This window comes from Ascidiella aspersa, chromosome 9, assembly GCF_963924565.1.
Source record: "Ascidiella aspersa chromosome 9, kaAscAspe10.2, whole genome shotgun sequence".
Classification (NCBI taxonomy): Eukaryota; Metazoa; Chordata; class Ascidiacea; order Phlebobranchia; family Ascidiidae; genus Ascidiella; species Ascidiella aspersa.
The window spans coordinates 10,913,075-10,931,410 of NC_139455.1; the positions used below are offsets into that span (position 1 = coordinate 10,913,075).

Genomic DNA, 18,336 nt, shown 5'->3' on the forward strand with positions numbered 1-18,336 from the left:
TAATTTTTTTTTTTTTAATTTTTTTTTTAATATTTTGTATTGTGTACTTTATATTATATATTTTGTTTTTCATTTTCCTTAACTTGTTTCTGCAAGCAAAAACAGATATGGGCCGAAAACTTCCCCACTTAAAATATGCCTTTGATGCGAAAGGGGTTCAAATATGGCGTAGAATTTGGGGAATGATCGAAACATATATTTGATAAATAGAATTTACTTAGATAATGCATATGGCTATTTTATTCAATTTTGACCAGCTTACGTGTTTGAAAATCAAATATTATCATTCTCTTAAAGACTAAAAATGGTTTAACGCCTATGGTTTGCTATACTTTTGCAAACTTTCACTAGGTAATTTTTTACCATAGCTTGGTCCGAGCAATCACTGTTAAAACAGGCTTTAAATCTGTCGTTTCAAACAATATGAAAAACACTATTACGTGCCTAATACGCAACTATTAAATCGAAAGTTTTGCTAGATAAGTTTAGGTCTGATGTTGGTATGCTGGTTGGAGCAAGATGCACAACAGGTGCTAACAGAGAGGCGTAGACTGCCTTAAGATTTCGCATTTAAACTTGCGGCGGTAAATACACCCTATTGACACTTAATTTTTACGCGAAGCTTATCGCGAAGTAATTGGTCGCCCCAAAAAATGCTGACGCCGCATTTAAAGCAAGTATTATAAATGTGTCGCCGATATTCTGCCTTGAACATCCCTACTCGAAATGCTTCCCTCCGTTAATTGTACGGTGGGTGAAACTTTATTCACGGCCTTACCTCTTTGTGTATTACCGCGACAATACGATGAAATACGATTTGGAGAATATTGGAAACATCGTATTTGGAGAATATTTGCTATTTGCACCTGTTCTGTATGTTAGTCCAATCCAACATATCTACACACAATTATGAGTTGTGTATAATAATATAATAACTTATGGCTTTGAAGCGAAGGGGGTTCAAATATGGCGTAGATTTTGGCAAATGATCGAAACATACATTTGATCAATAAAAATTTACGTAGATAATGCTTACGGCCATGTTATTACATTTTGGTCAGCTAGCATGTTTAAAAAGTCAATATTTTCATTCTCTCTAAATGATTTAACGTCTATGGTTTGCTATACTTTTTCCAACTTTTACTGTGTAAATTTTTACCATGCCTTGGTCTGAGCAATCACTGTTGAAACAGAGTTTAAATCTGTAGTTTTGAGCAATATGCAAACACGTTTATGTGCCTAATAAGCCACGTTTTATATTGAAAGTTTTGCCAATTTAAATCCAATAAACGCCAGATTTATTTATTTATGACGCCATGTTATGACGTAGCTTTGTAACGTCGTCGTTAAGAATGCGTTAAACTTAAGCTTTTTGTTGTTGCGGCCCTTGTATAATTATATTTGCTTAGACCTGGTGTTGATATGTTTGAATGGTGCAACAATTACAACATGTGCTAACAGAGATGTGTACACTGCCTGTAGGATTCGCATTTAAATTTGCGGTGGTAAATTATTTTGTGTTGTAAGAGCAATAGTTTTTTTTACTTAGAGAGGCCTCTTTATGAAAGGCAAGTCGCATGTGCTTAGTTTTACTAGGCAAGCCACTTCCAACACAAATGTTGCACGCGCGGGACAATAGGGCGCAGCAGGGATGCCAGCAGCCGCCTCGTCGCGACGCGAGCTGGACAAAGCAAGCGAATATGAACGAATTCTGTATGAAAGTTTTTCTGCTGCTAGATGGCTGTCGTTAGCTACAAAGTGCTAAAACGCAATATTTCAGGTTTTTACCCCCCAAGCAAAGGCCCCTGGGAGTGCAGCCTCATAAACTTTTACAAAGCACCTTCATACCACTCTACGCCATGTCTGAAAATTTGAAGGTTCTACGATGTCTACTTTTTCTATAAAGCTTCGGACAAAACTCGGTCTGAAACAAACCATAGGAAACCATAGGAAACCATAGGAAACCATAGGAAACCAAAAAAGAATAACGGCAAAAACAAGATATGTCCCGAAAATAAATTTTCGGCCCATATAATAACGGCAAAAACAAGATATGTCCCGAAAATAAATTTTCGGCCCATATAACTAGACGGGGCTGCGGTTGTTGTATATTTTGTCAGGGGATATATTTTCAGGGCTTAGTGTTTATTTTCAATTTTTACTTTATTTTCATTTTTTTTTTTTTTAATTTTTTTTTTAATATTTTGTATTGTGTACTTTATATTATATATTTTGTTTTTCATTTTCCTTAACTTGTTTCTGCAAGCAAAAACAGATATGGGCCGAAAACTTCCCCACTTAAAATATGCCTTTGATGCGAAAGGGGTTCAAATATGGCGTAGAATTTGGGGAATGATCGAAACATATATTTGATAAATAGAATTTACTTAGATAATGCATATGGCTATTTTATTAAATTTTGACCAGCTTACGTGTTTGAAAATCAAATATTATCATTCTCTTAAAGACTAAAAATGGTTTAACGCCTATGGTTTGCTATACTTTTGCAAACTTTCACTAGGTAATTTTTTACCATAGCTTGGTCCGAGCAATCACTGTTAAAACAGGCTTTAAATCTGTCGTTTCAAACAATATGAAAAACACTATTACGTGCCTAATACGCAAACTATTAAATCGAAAGTTTTGCTAGATAAGTTTAGGCCTGATGTTGGTATGCTGGTTGGAGCAAGATGCACAACAGGTGCTAACAGAGAGGCGTAGACTGCCTTAAGATTTCGCATTTAAACTTGCGGCGGTAAATACACCCTATTGACACTTAATTATTAGGCGAAGCTTATCTCGAAGTAATTGGTCGCCCCAAAAAATGCTTAACGCCGCATTTAAAGCAAGCATTATAAATGTGTCGCCGATATTCTGCCTTGAACATCCCTACTCGAAATGCTTCCCTCCGTTAATTGTACGGTGGGTGAAACTTTATTCACGGCCTTACCTCTTTGTGTATTACCGCGACAATACGATGAAATACGATTTGGAGAATATTGGAAACATCGTATTTGGAGAATATTTGCTATTTGCACCTGTTCTGTATGTTACTCCAATCCAACATATCTACACACAATTATAAGTTGTGTATAATAATTTAATAACTTATGGCTTTGAAGCGAAGGGGATTCAAATATGGCGTAGATTTTGGCAAATGATCGAAACATACATTTGATCAATAAAAATTTACGTAGATAATGCTTACGGCCATGTTATTACATTTTGGTCAGCTAGCATGATTAAAAAGTCAATAGTTTCATTCTCTCTAAATGATTTAACGTCTATGGTTTGCTATACTTTTTCCAACTTTTACTGTGTAAATTTTTACCATGCCTTGGTCTGAGCAATCACTGTTGAAACAGAGTTTAAATCTGTAGTTTTGAGCAATATGCAAACACGTTTATGTGCCTAATAAGCCACGTTTTATATTGAAAGTTTTGCCAATTTAAATCCAATAAACGCAAGATTAATTTATTTATGATGCCATGTTATGACGTAGCTTTGTAACGTCGTCGTTAAGAATGCGTTAAACTTAAGCTTTTTGTTATTGCGGCCCTTGTATAATTATATTTGCTTAGACCTGGTGTTGATATGTTTGAATGGTGCAACAATTACAACATGTGCTAACAGAGATGTGTACACTGCCTGTAGGATTCGCATTTAAATTTGCGGTGGTAAAATATTTTGTGTTGTAAGAGCAATAGGTTTTTTTACTTAGAGAGGCCTCTTTATGAAAGGCAAGTCGCATGTGCATAGTTTTACTAGGCAAGCCACTTCCAACACAAATGTTGCACGCGCGGGACAATAGGGCGCAGCAGGGATGCCAGCAGCCGCCTCGTCGCGACGCGAGCTGGACAAAGCAAGCGAATATGAACGAATTCTGTATGAAAGTTTTTCTGCTGCTAGATGGCTGTCGTTAGCTACAAAGTGCTAAAACGCAATATTTCAGGTTTTTACCCCCCAAGCAAAGGCCCCTGGGAGTGCAGCCTCATAAACTTTTACAAAGCACCTACATACCACTCTACGCCATGTCTGAAAATTTGAAGGTTCTACGATGTCTACTTTTTCTATAAAGCTTCGGACAAAACTCGGTCTGAAACATACCATAGGAAACCAAAAAAGAACTAGACGGGGGTGCGGTTGTCGTATATTTTGTCAGGGGATATATTTTCAGGGCTTAGTGTTTATTTTCAATTTTTACTTTATATTAATTTTTTTTTTTTTAATTTTTTTTTTAATATTTTGTATTGTGTACTTTATATTATATATTTTGTTTTTCATTTTCCTTAACTTGTTTCTGCAAGCAAAAACAGATATGGGCCGAAAACTTCCCCACTTAAAATATGCCTTTGATGCGAAAGGGGTTCAAATATGGCGTAGAATTTGGGGAATGATCGAAACATATATTTGATAAATAGAATTTACTTAGATAATGCATATGGCTATTTTATTCAATTTTGACCAGCTTACGTGTTTGAAAATCAAATATTATTATTCTCTTAAAGACTAAAAATGGTTTAACGCCTATGGTTTGCTATACTTTTGCAAACTTTCACTAGGTAATTTTTTACCATAGCTTGGTCCGAGCAATCACTGTTAAAACAGGCTTTAAATCTGTCGTTTCAAACAATATGAAAAACACTATTACGTGCCTAATACGCAAACTATTAAATCGAAAGTTTTGCTAGATAAGTTTAGGCCTGATGTTGGTATGCTGGTTGGAGCAAGATGCACAACAGGTGCTAACAGAGAGGCGTAGACTGCCTTAAGATTTCGCATTTAAACTTGCGGCGGTAAATACACCCTATTGACACTTAATTATTAGGCGAAGCTTATCGCGAAGTAATTGGTCGCCCCAAAAAATGCTGACGCCGCATTTAAAGCAAGCATTATAAATGTGTCGCCGATATTCTGCCTTGAACATCCCTACTCGAAATGCTTCCCTCCGTTAATTGTACGGTGGGTGAAACTTTATTCACGGCCTTACCTCTTTGTGTATTACCGCGACAATACGATGAAATACGATTTGGAGAATATTGGAAACATCGTATTTGGAGAATATTTGCTATTTGCACCTGTTCTGTATGTTACTCCAATCCAACATATCTACACACAATTATAAGTTGTGTATAATAATATAATAACTTATGGCTTTGAAGCGAAGGGGGTTCAAATATGGCGTAGATTTTGGCAAATGATCGAAACATACATTTGATCAATAAAAATTTACGTAGATAATGCTTACGGCCATGTTATTACATTTTGGTCAGCTAGCATGTTTAAAAAGTCAATATTTTCATTCTCTCTAAATGATTTAACGTCTATGGTTTGCTATACTTTTTCCAACTTTTACTGTGTAAATTTTTACCATGCCTTGGTCTGAGCAATCACTGTTGAAACAGAGTTTAAATCTGTAGTTTTGAGCAATATGCAAACACGTTTATGTGCCTAATAAGCCACGTTTTATATTGAAAGTTTTGCCAATTTAAATCCAATAAACGCAAGATTTATTTATTTATGACGCCATGTTATGACGTAGCTTTGTAACGTCGTCGTTAAGAATGCGTTAAACTTAAGCTTTTTGTTGTTGCGGCCCTTGTATAATTATATTTGCTTAGACCTGGTGTTGATATGTTTGAATGGTGCAACAATTACAACATGTGCTAACAGAGATGTGTACACTGCCTGTAGGATTCGCATTTAAATTTGCGGTGGTAAAATATTTTGTGTTGTAAGAGCAATAGGTTTTTTTACTTAGAGAGGCCTCTTTATGAAAGGCAAGTCGCATGTGCATAGTTTTACTAGGCAAGCCACTTCCAACACAAATGTTGCACGCGCGGGACAATAGGGCGCAGCAGGGATGCCAGCAGCCGCCTCGTCGCGACGCGAGCTGGACAAAGCAAGCGAATATGAACGAATTCTGTATGAAAGTTTTTCTGCTGCTAGATGGCTGTCGTTAGCTACAAAGTGCTAAAACGCAATATTTCAGGTTTTTACCCCCCAAGCAAAGGCCCCTGGGAGTGCAGCCTCATAAACTTTTACAAAGCACCTACATACCACTCTACGCCATGTCTGAAAATTTGAAGGTTCTACGATGTCTACTTTTTCTATAAAGCTTCGGACAAAACTCGGTCTGAAACAAACCATAGGAAACCAAAAAAGAATAACGGCAAAAACAAGATATGTCCCGAAAATAAATTTTCGGCCCATATAATAACGGCAAAAACAAGATATGTCCCGAAAATAAATTTTCGGCCCATATAATAATGGCAAAAACAAGATATGTCCCGAAAATAAATTTTCGGCCCATATAAATAGCGGCAAAAACAAGATATGTCCCGAAAATAAATTTTCGGCCCATATAATTAATGGAGGTAAGCAGCCAAAATTTCTTACAAATTTACAAAAAGGTTAGTCATTAACAGCAGTGCAATGATAAAGCTTTCTGTAAATTCTATTTCCTTTTGCCAAAACGGCAACACCAAAATTTTATTACCGGAATTCTGTGGGTGTTTGGAAAAGGCTATGTAAAAAGTTATGATACCGCTGAAAAGTAGAAACACTTTGCCTGTAACCTATTGTAAACCTAGCACAAATTTTATTGTTACTTGGCCTAAATTTCAATTTGGAACTAAAGCGCCCTATACTACAGTTGACGCTTTTGTACTGCACAAAATTATTGTAGAAATACGCATCATATTCGAACAATTTTTTAATTTACGTTGGTAAAGTTAGTACAAACAAAGTTTGGAGGCCTCGTGAGCCGTGGTTTTACTTCATCCCACAGTGTTTCAAATAAATTCGGCCAAATTAGGACAGAAAGTTTACTGTCCTAATGATTTACAAACCTGTCGGACACGGCAGTTAAATTAGGACAATTTATTGTTTTTGGTCAGAATTTTAGGCCATCTGGCAACTCTGACTTTGAGCGTCCATTCATTTTTATTAGACATTGTTTGACTGAAGCTAGGCTTGATTCATTAAGTGAAAAGTGTAATGGTAACGTCATAAACGCGACATGTTCACTGCAACAAAAGACACGCAAATATAGACTGGCGGTTGCTTTTGCTCCTATACTGCTAAACTTTTAGTTCATATTGCCTAATTCTTAATGAAATTCTACATGGCGACCCCCCCCCCCCCCCAGACAACCCCTTGCAACCCCCAGGTTGAGAACCACTGTTCTAGAATCTTGTTGGGCATCTTTGTTTACCATAAAGAGAGGTTAAAAGTAAATAAAAATATCAAAATTTTACCTTTCGCTTGTGAATTAGATGGTTGCATTATGAGCATAGATGTAGGACCTCAACCTTAGTAGTCTTGAACACAGTATTTTTTTTAGTTTTGCAGAACCAACATAACAAATGAAACAAAATTAATTTTTGCTTGACTTAAAATAAAAATTTAAGGATGCAAGGCACTCATTTATTGATAAACAACCAACACAACAGCTTAGATATATATTCGTTTTTAATCATTAATACTAAGAATCTCCGATACTTGACATTTTAATGCAATAGTGATAACTAGGGCAATTATTTTTTTACTTTTAGAGCAATACGGTATCCATGAGTCGGCAGAATTAACGACGTAGTTTACTGCATTAGGTTCAGCTTGAACCTCGTTTTTGCGTTTTAAAGTTGTTTATTTCTGATTTGGACCAATGTTTTGGACAGGATTTGCTGTACTTAACGTTTTTGTTTTTTTAGGGCATGTTAGGCATAGCCCTTCATGAAGGATTTTCCTAATTTCTTTAGGTTTTCAGAATTTACACAACCTTATCCAACTTCTAAATTAATGTTCAAATGTCTACTCTAATAATCGGCATGAGTTTCAATCATCCTTAAACAAATGTATGTCAAGATGTTTATGCATCACATACCTCTGTATATTCCAGGCAGAATTTTTATTGACTACATTGTATAGGTTGTTAATTTAATTATGGCTTTTAAGTAAATGCTTTGTTTTCCAATAATCAAGAGTCTATTTCTAAAACCAGCTTTGTGTAACCACTATTTAACACAACTAAAATTTAATTTTAAATCATGAAAATAGAAATTTGTTGTCAGATCATCAAAAAAAGTAAGTGACTAATATTTATAATTAAGATGGTAACATAACACATCACTATTTTACTAATGATTTTTCTGAGAAGAGAACCTAAATGTAAGAATCAACTATGTACTATCTTCAATTTGCCCATGATCGTACCTCAAACCACAGTAAAAGAGTAAAAAGTGTGGCAAAATATTGTTTGTAAACTAGGGTGCCTCTCCTGGAATGTTTTGACGGAAAATTCCCGGGATTTCTCATGAATTAACAATTCCGAATCCCGGGAATTTTTTTTTTAAATCCCGGTTATTCGGCAACATCGTTTTTGACGACTGATATAAAGAAAAAAATATTACTTTTTTTAGATAAAACCAAATAAGGGTGTTGACTTTAATACGAGAAGGTCTAAAGATTGCAGAAGCAAGACTACAGAACATAAATGAGCTTAATTAAAATCTTTGGAGCTAATATAAAATATTTTTAAACGCCATAATGACATAATTTCAGGTATAATTTTTTCGTCGGAATCCCGGTATTCCGGAAATTTTTATTTTTCAATCCCGTTTCCCAGGGGTGAAAAAATCCGGGAAAAAGAGGAACCCTAGTGTAAACCAATCATATATTTAGACTTGAAAAGGTTTATATATTTTCTTCTGGTATTTAACCAAGAAAAAAAGAAACTAAAGAAAAAAAAGTCTAACCCAAAAGTTGGCTCTTAACATGAAACCCAAAGTTAGCTGTTAAAATGTTGTACGAATAATACTTATAGAGAAGTTGTTAAAATTACTAAGTTCAAACGTATTCATGTAGATGTTTATAAAATACGAGTGACCTGGTTTCTATAAGGAAATTAAAGGATCTAAAAACGGCAGAAAATAATCAACATTTTAGTACCACGCTATTGTATTTGTTTCTACTGCTATTTCATGACTAGAAAGCTAACAAGTGATACATGACTTTCCAGTGCAGTTGTAAATATTGTAATCCGGTTTAAATTTAGCATCATGTAATTAGGATGATGTAATAGATCAAATTTCGGTTTGACTCTAACCTTATCTAATCTGGCTGACACGAGTTTACCCAAAGGACTTGACTTGGAATTAACTTGCTCTAATTATGACTTGACTGGAACTTGCCTTGGAGTCGGACATGGGACTTTTAAGTACATTTTAAAATGACTTGTTCAACACACATAATTGGTCCTAAAAAATGCTGTTGCCACAATTAATACCTACATTAAAAGGAAGCACTTTAACTGCTTCACACAGCTACATGTCTTAAAATCCAAATTTGCCACTTGCGTATGTACTGTAGGACAACAATTAGGCGCAGCACTGCGCAACAAACATATAACGGAAAAAATTGATTTTGAATACATTCAGGCTTCAGATTCCATGTCTTGAGGATCTGATAATCTACTTTGAACATCCCTACCTATGAAATGACATGACTTGGAATGGAGAAAAAACATGATTCGGACTTGTCATTTAGATTAGTCAGTTGACTGTTATGTTTTTATTGGATAATTTTATGATAACGTGTTTTATTTTACTTAATGTTTACATGCAATAGTCTCTGCTATGATTACTAGTTTTGGCGCTCGTCTAGAATCCTACCACAACGAACATTCTTTTGGTTAGGGTGCCGGTTAGCGTTTGGGTTTAAGTTCGGGTGAGTCCAGTAATAATGTTAAACAATATTACTTGACCTTTCCATACCAAAACACTAACCGACACCCTAACCCACATATTGTGCATCGCTTAATAATTATTTCAACGTTGTGGTAGGATTCTAGACCAGCGCCCTAGTTTTTTCTTAGAATGGGATAAATTTATTTAATTTGTTTATTTTTGGACGCAAATTATGTTTTGACTTGTAATGGCAAATTGGCAAGGACTTATCCAACTTTTCAATTCCATGAACACAACAATTTAAGCACTTATAATGAAATCTAGATTTAGCACGATTAACATATTATTCATAAGTGTCAGCGAAAAGATAAGATCATCAAAATTTTATTCTTAGGGACAGCTTTGGGCGCTGGTCTGGCGTAGAATAGTACCACTTAGTTACCAGAAGCTACACAGCACCAAAGAGCTAGCACAAAAAAAGTGAAGTAAAAATAAACGCATTTACGACCAAAATTTTAGAAAAAAAATTATACCACAATACTAATACTGGACTATACTTTCTGAATATAAAAAAAAATATAAAAATTATGAAAAATATTAATATTCAATATTAATACCACACTCGATGCCACTAGTATGGGGCATAAGGGTTTAAATCGACGATAACCCATATTAATATTCATAACATATCGCGATAATTTTTAAACGTCTGTAGCATCCTCAATTCGAGATGGAATCGAACGAAAAAAGTTGTATTACACATCTTCTATATGTTATAAATATTAGTATCGGTTATCATCGATTTAAACCCTTATGCCCCATACTAGTGGCATCGAGTGTGGTATCATTGGAAAGGTGCGCTAACGGTCTACAACAATTTGTTAAATAAGCGTGCGGAAATATTTTCATCTTGTCATTTATGACGAATATTAATATTGAATATTAATATTTTTCATAATTTTTATATTTTTTTTTTATATTCAGAAAGTATAGTCCAGTATTAGTATTGTGGCATCATATTTCTAAAATTTTGGTCGTAAATACGTTTATTTTTACTTTACTTTTTTTGTGCTAGCTCTTTGGTGCTGTGTACCTTCTGGTCACTTAGTTGCGAAATAACAACCATTTTTTATTACTACAATTATTAACTTTGTAAAAGAGCAACGAAGCGTATCACAACAAATAACCAAACATAATTATGCCAACTCTATGTTAAAGCGTAATACTAGTGCTCTATGGTTAAAGGCCCGTTTACACTACAGCTGCACTGAGCGGAGCTGCATTGGGCGTGAAATTGTTTTCACTGCAGCTGCAGTGAGCTGCGCTGGGCGTAAAAATCGCCCCAAACATAACGTATTTCTATAGCTGCACTGGGCTTGAGCAAAGCGTGAAAATCGCTCCAAAGCGTAACTTTAAGCTAGCTGCAGCCATAGGCGTAGCCAGGGTATTTTGCGCCCGGGGACAAACTATAAAATTGGCGCCCCCTCCATGTTTAATCACATTTTTATTAAATTAACATAATATACCTTAATTTATATCGAAAACAATTCAATTTTAATAGAACATTGTATTTAAAGAAGAAAAAGGACACAAATTACAGCTGTAAAGAAACGACGCATGTCTGTTTGTGCTTGTAATTATAGCGTGTTCGCCTGGTAAAGTGTTAAATATTTCACCTAGATACTCATTTCCTTTCGTGGCCGTTCTGGCAAATCTAGCCGACATTCGACTCAGCTTATCTCCATCGCAGTCGCTCTTGTGCTATATAGTGTCACGCTGCTGTTGGATTAAACACTACAGTCAACTGATGCATGCCTTACTTGCGAGACCCGTTTTTACTGCGCTGTAAGCTCTTTTATTGAAAGCGAAATATGCTAAATTATGTGAAAGTACAATAAATCTATAAGCGACCTGACAGTATGCTCTTTAAATTACAATGGCAGTTTGTTTTAGTTTCGATTTAGTGGAGTCAGATAGCACGGTGGTCATGTCTCCCCTGTTGAAATATACACAGCATGTGGCTCAGCCCGTTTACCTGTTCGCTTCGCGGACGGCCGTAATTGTTTGATGTAGATTGTAGAATGACCTGCTTTAACGCAGTAGACATCACGCCACTTTTGGGGCATTATGACGTAACACGAACGGCTAGTCGTAAACAAAACAAGTTTAGCGCATAAGGAAAGAACATTACATACACTCGTTTGAATCAGATACTAATTTGTGACAAAAGCGCTGTTCTAGAATCCACAACATAGAACATTATTTGGGTTAGGATGCGGGTTTGGGTAGGTTTAAATAGTAATAGTTGGCCCACCCTCACCCAAATATTGTACATTGCTTTGATAATTGTCTCAACGCTGTGGTAGGATTCTAGGCCAGCGCCAAATACAGTTTTTATTAATGTTTGGTATAGCTTATCACCTTCTTTTGTCCACTTTGCCTTGTATATAGCGTTGACCAGCACAAACAAGCTTAACTTTCCTGCACTTACACTCTGTGTGCCAGGTAAACTGAAGCACTATACAGTCAATAACGTACTTAATCGGCAAACCTAAAGGCCCGTTTACACTACAGCTGCACTGAGCTAAGCAAAGCGTAATTTGCATTTAAATTCTATTGCGGTGAGCGTTTCACGCTTTGCTAAACTCAAGCCCCGTGCAGCAGCTGCAGCTAGCTTAAAGTTACGCTTTGGAGCGATTTTCACGCTTTGCTAAACTCAAGCCCAGTGCAGCTATAGAAAAACGTTACGTTTTGTCGCGATTTTTACGCCCAGCGCAGCTCACTGCAGCTGTAGTGAAAACAATTTCACGCCCAGTGCAGCTCAGCTCCGCTCAGTGCAGCTGTAGTGTAAACGGGCCTCAACTCAAGTAATTCTTATGTTTTTTTCAATTTTAGGTTTATAAAAACGAACAAGCAGCAATAAATTGCTACTGCAAGGAGTAGCCTACGCCGAAAAATTGGTTGTGCGTTAGAGGTTTACTGGAATATTACGTAATAATGCATATCAGTGCAGTTTGTACACTCAAGCTGGCTTGAATTTCGCGCCATGTAATTACAACGCTGGAACGGATTACTTTTCAATCCGGCTTAAACCTTAATCTAATCTGCCTGAGAAAGGTGCATATAAACAGGCTACTGTCTACAATAGATTTATTTTTCTTGATTTCACAGTCGCAAACTGGTTAATCACGTCATCGAAATCTGTTGTTTCCAATGTTTCTCTTTCAACGCTGAGAATAGCAAGATCACTGAGACGCTCCTGTCCCATTGATTCACGCAGATAAGACAAAATAAGTTTCAATTTGCTAAACGACCGCTCACAGCTTGCAATTGAAACCGCTATTGTAAACAGAAATTGTAGTGAAATTCGTAGATTCGGAAATACGTCATCTCCATAAAGCACAATAAAACCAAGAAACTCCGAAGGAGTTTTTGGTAGCGCTTCAGCTCGGTTACTGAACCGCATTCGGCAATCACCAATTTCGTTGAAAAGTTCGTTGCCATTAATGTCCGTGTCGTAGAAATTTGCAAAATCTGCACAAATTTGACGCACAGCACCTTCATCTGTAGGAGATAGAAGAGTCTTTACGTCTAGCAAAAATCCGAATTTATTGTTCAGGTCTTTTAATCGGAAAAAACGTGTTGACATCTCATGTTGAAGCCGATCAAATACATTCTTCATAACGCGCACAATTTCTTCTTCTGATAAAAGTCCTGCATCTCTTGCCAGTTCTCCAGGCATTCTCTTACGTCGCCTGATTCTTCTGTCCACCTCAATCCCACAGATAGAGCATTTTGTTATGGCCTGTTTTACAGCAGCTTGACCTAAACTATCCCGAAGCGTTACAAATTCGTGCTCCAAAGATTCAATGTCAGTTGCGGCTTCTTAAAATTCATTGTAGGATCCTGTAAGCGCTTCTGTACGCGATCGATTTTCCCAAGAATGGCATTCGAGAATTGTAAAAAAAAATATAAGATTAAAATTCAATACGCAGGCCTGTAACTGCTGTGCACCACTTCTAGTGTCAGCTGTCATAGTTGAGTCTTCCGATAATTTTTCTAGCAGTCCAACTATTTCATCCAGGCCTGCATGGATAGCTTTAACAGCTTCTGATCGTGCACTCCAGCGTGTTTCAGACTCTCGTTTTACTGTTATCGGAAGAGCTCTTTTTAACTCTTCCCAACGAATTGTTGAATGAGAAAAAAATGAGTATATACTTTCAAGTGTCGTAAAAAATGTAACGACAACTGGATCTTGATTAGCTGAGTGTACTCCTGCTAAATTTAGGCTGTGGTTATAGCAGTTGACAAACAGTGCTCTGTGATTTCTGTCATATATTCGTTGTTGATGGCCAGAAATATGCCCGGCCATCACAGCAGCATTGTCATAACATTGTGCTCGACAGTCGGCTAGATGTATCCCATCAGATTTGGGTTTTTCGGCGATGACTTTCTCTAGGCTTGCTGCATCTTTTGAATGTATCTCGATACAACCTAAAAATGATTCTTTAATAGTTACTTTTTTAGTTTGAAAATCCACATCCACAAATCTTATGACCTGAGAAATTTGTTCACGATGTCCTAAATCAGGAGTTGCTGAGTTGAGTAAGATTGCGTAGTATTTGTTTTTTCTGACATCACTTAACAATTTGCTCTTTACATTTGATGCAAGTATATGAATAAATTCATTCTGAATTTCGGGTGATAGATATGAAACTGATCCCGGATTTTGTTCTGCGTGTTGGAGGTGTTTTGCCAATAGTGGGTCATACTGAGCAACGAGTTTGATTAGCGCGAGGAAGTTTCCAACATTTTTATCATTTTCAGTGCCAAATTTTGTGAAACCAGAAACCTAATACCGCTGAGAATTCTTTGTAATATGTCCCGCCACCGTTGTTTTTCCAAATGCATCTGCGCTTGAACGATTGTGCCTATCCCTGTACCATCAACTAGACATCGTTCGGCTTCCTTCCATGTAGTAAAAGCTATGCGATGGCTAGGATTGCTTTCAAGAATTTTTAGTTTTTCTGGATTTCTCCACTTGGTAAAACCGTTTTTTAGCTCAAATGAAGCTCGCGAGTTTGAAGTCGATGATGTAAATAGTAAGCAGCAGAAACAGTAAGCAGCTTTATTGTTGGTGAATATAAAAGCCATGAACGATTAATTTCCTCTCCATTCGCCAATTGACGTTTAAACCGCGTCAATGTAATCGAGCGTTCTCCATATACTGATCTTTGTGCTGAAAAGGTAAGGATCCGCGAGTAATCATTTCATTGCGAAGAGAATGTGATACTCGTGGTAGCTTTGTCATTTCGTCAAATTCTAAGTAACCTACATCATGAAACTTCAGCACAGCAGGAAGCACATCATATTGGGTATTTTTATTTGCAGGTTCTCGATCAGAAAGTTTTTCTGTCGCATTTTCCTCGTTACTATTAGCATGCTCGTTATAATTTTGGACCTCTTGGTCTTCAGTATTCTCGGAATTTATTTTAGCATATACAGTATTGTCTGTTTGAATCATGTTTTTTCCCGAATCGTTTATGTTTTCATCATTAGCATTGATATGCTCTGAAACAGGTGGTTGCCGCCGTCTGCTCTTTCTGAAGAACTGGATAGTGCAGCTATAGCTTCTTTCTTGGCTTTCTTTAAAAAAACAGCAAGTAAAATACTTGATTTTTTAGATGCTATTTCGGCTTTCTTTTTTCTTTTGCGACATTGAGCTCCACTTCTTTTTCTTCCTGACATGACAGATGAAAAAAAAAATGGTATTAGGCCCACATCACTGACACTAAATGTTTTGAAGTAAATAAATAACTGAGGGCCTCAACAATTATCAGTGGCACTGATACTACTGAAATAAATATGAACTAAAGCAGAGTTGTCCAGAGAAAGTGGGATGAAAAGACCACAGCTGACCGGATCAGACAACACTATGGTGTTATTGCGACGTGGCCTCGGCGCTTTTTCGGTGGCATGTGCGGTTGCTCTCGCCTTTTCGGGAAAAAGCAAGATGTGTAGACAATAGACATGGTAGCGTCTTTCAGCGATAATCTTCATACCGGGTCAAACTAGGAAACCGACCCACTGTAGAGGCTAACCTTATTACTTTTTCGTGCTTTCAAAAGTTCTGTTTTACGCAATATTTTGCAGGTGTTAGTTTATTCGGCCATCCGATGTTATTTTTACCTGAATTATGACGTCACGCAATGGTATACTTTTGTGACGTCATATCTCAAAAAATTGTGACGTCATATCTGAAAAAAATGCATAGCCCTCCCCAAACTGAAATCTTAGATCCGCGACTGATCTGAACCGGTTTTGAAATAACGATGGTTGAACCGGAGCTGAACCGGAACTTTTAAATTCCTCCGAACCGAAACCGGAACTGAACCGGATTCCGAAAAAATCCTTGAACCCGAACCGAATCTGAACCGGAAAAGTCAAACGGTTCGACTCCCTGGTTTCAGTTGTTAAAATGCGGGCTGTTGACAGGGCCGGATTGACCAATAGGCCAATAAGGATATAGCCTTAGGCCCTGGAAAAATTCGCCCCTCAATTTTTTAGGGTTAAGTTTTTGTAAGTCTAGTAATAATACAGATCCACTACCTTTAAGATAAATAAATCGTTTCATTTATACTGCAAACCAGTAAAGAACTATTTATCTACCTTCTGTGCTATCACTTTTAAGGGGAACACACAATAAAACCTAAAAAGCAACAATACCTAAAGCAGAAAAATCTATAAACCCATAGCATTACGACCAATGTCATAAAAACCCAAATACGCAGATTACCGTACTGCCCAGTAGGCCTACAGAATAAAATCAAAATCGTCTGAATAAGACCTAATTCTGTCAAAATACGTCCTAATTTCATCGAAATATTGCCTAAATGGCAAAAATAACAACTGGACCTGTAGGAAGAGGGTATGGGTCGATCGGGCGCTGTGTTAGGTCTGGCATGGGCCGTTTTGGTCGTTTGGACGCCCTAGTTTGACCGGCGCTATAAGGGTGCCGCTGCTTTTGCATTGGATTTTTGGCCCTGTTTATTGGTGAGTCGGTGGGCTTAGAGTGTGGGTAGGGGTAAAACTATTAGGGGAGTTAGTGATGTACTTAGGGATGAGGTTTGAGGTTAGGTAAAGTGTTGTTTATGCCTGATTCTGGTCATTTAGGTCCTATTCTGACGGGGTTTGGACTAATTTAGACGGTACTACGACTGTTAGGTATTGGTCCTAATTTGGTCTTATTCAGAAGTGTTTTTTATTGTGACGTTGAGTTGTTCTTATTTCGGTCCTGGAGTCCCTTTTAAGCATATATAGTGATGTTGTTAGAGGTTTGAATGTCGATGGCATCATTCATAAGGTTGGTTCACATAAGACGCGTCTGGCGTTAACGTAAAACGTTTTTAAAATTTTGGTTACAGAAGTTGAAACAGTTCAAATTTGACGCTTTCGGTTAGTAGTGAGGAAATTTGCCGTTAACGCTGGCAACCCTTTAAGTTTGAATTAGACGACGCTAGCGTTTTGCGCCAGACGCTAACGCTAGAAGCAAAACGCATTTAGTGTGAACCAACCTATACGTATGCTAGCTGTAATGCAAGGAAAATGTAATTTTAAATATAGGCTACCGTACATTGCAATAGGGGAGATGTGGAACCAGTGGATCATAGGGACTAGCTAGTGACTCGGGATAATTTTTCCATTTAAAATAGATATTTAAAGATTTGAGACAATAAAACGATTTTTGAGGCAAAAAAGTATAACTAATATGTCATCTAAATTTGTATTTTGTTTTAGAATCTAGAACAGGGTTTGTCAACTGTTACCCTCTGCCCCCTTGGGGGCCACGAAGAGGTCATTGGAAGGCCACGGACATAACTCTGTAGCTATATAGGTCTGTAGAGGTGGGTGCCTCGGTGTATCAACTTCACGACTACAAGGTAGATACTGCATTTAAGTTGAATTGTTCATCTTCTGCTTCGTATTAAGCCTTAGCTCAGAAAACAACCATTCGACTTTGTTGTCTGCGTATTGGGCATTCTTTAATGATTGTGTACACCAGTGTTTCCCAACCTTTTTTACACTAGTGCCCCCTTGGGCTCAATATTATTTCATATCGCCCCCCTCATCTTGTTTTACAGTAAAGTATTATATTAATCGTTGTCTAACATGATATTGACTTCACTTTCGTTTCGATAAGCTGTCAGTCATATTTTAGGTTGTCTAACATACATTCACTATGGGAATTTATAGATACATTATTTCACCAGGTTATGTCATTACCAGGAAAATTTGAACTTTCAGCACCAACAATTTAAATCAGGGGTCGGCAACCTTTTCTAGTCGCCAACCAAACTCAGAAAGGTCTCCGTTGGCCGCACTTTTTCATCCATACTACTAATGAAAAGTGTAATAAAGCTACCTTGAGGAAACGCGTTAACCTTAATAGATAGTGTAGTGTTTGTTAATGTTTTTAAGTCCGGGCGCACCTGGCGAGCGAAGCGAGCGCGATTTTTGGGGGGTATACCGGCATTTATTTTAAATTTCCTGCTAGTTTTTATTATTACATTGCCAAAAAAATGCTAAAAAATATATGTGTAATATTTTTTAAGACATTTTCCGTTTTTCCGTGACGCACTTCGTAGCCTTT

The 18,336-nt window shown here is 37.0% G+C and overlaps 1 protein-coding gene across 1 annotated transcript in view; it reads right to left on the reverse strand.

Annotated features, from left to right (window-relative positions):
- Window positions 1-9,647, reverse strand: part of LOC146132969 (maestro heat-like repeat-containing protein family member 1) — a 56,378-nt gene extending 46,731 nt beyond the window's left edge. The window contains exon 1 of the mRNA XM_083397409.1: window positions 7,260-9,647. Coding sequence (XP_083253535.1) covers window positions 7,260-7,296 — 37 coding nt within the window. The 5' untranslated portion in view covers window positions 7,297-9,647. The remainder of the gene's footprint in view (window positions 1-7,259) is intronic.
- Window positions 9,648-18,336: the final 8,689 nt, after the last annotated feature.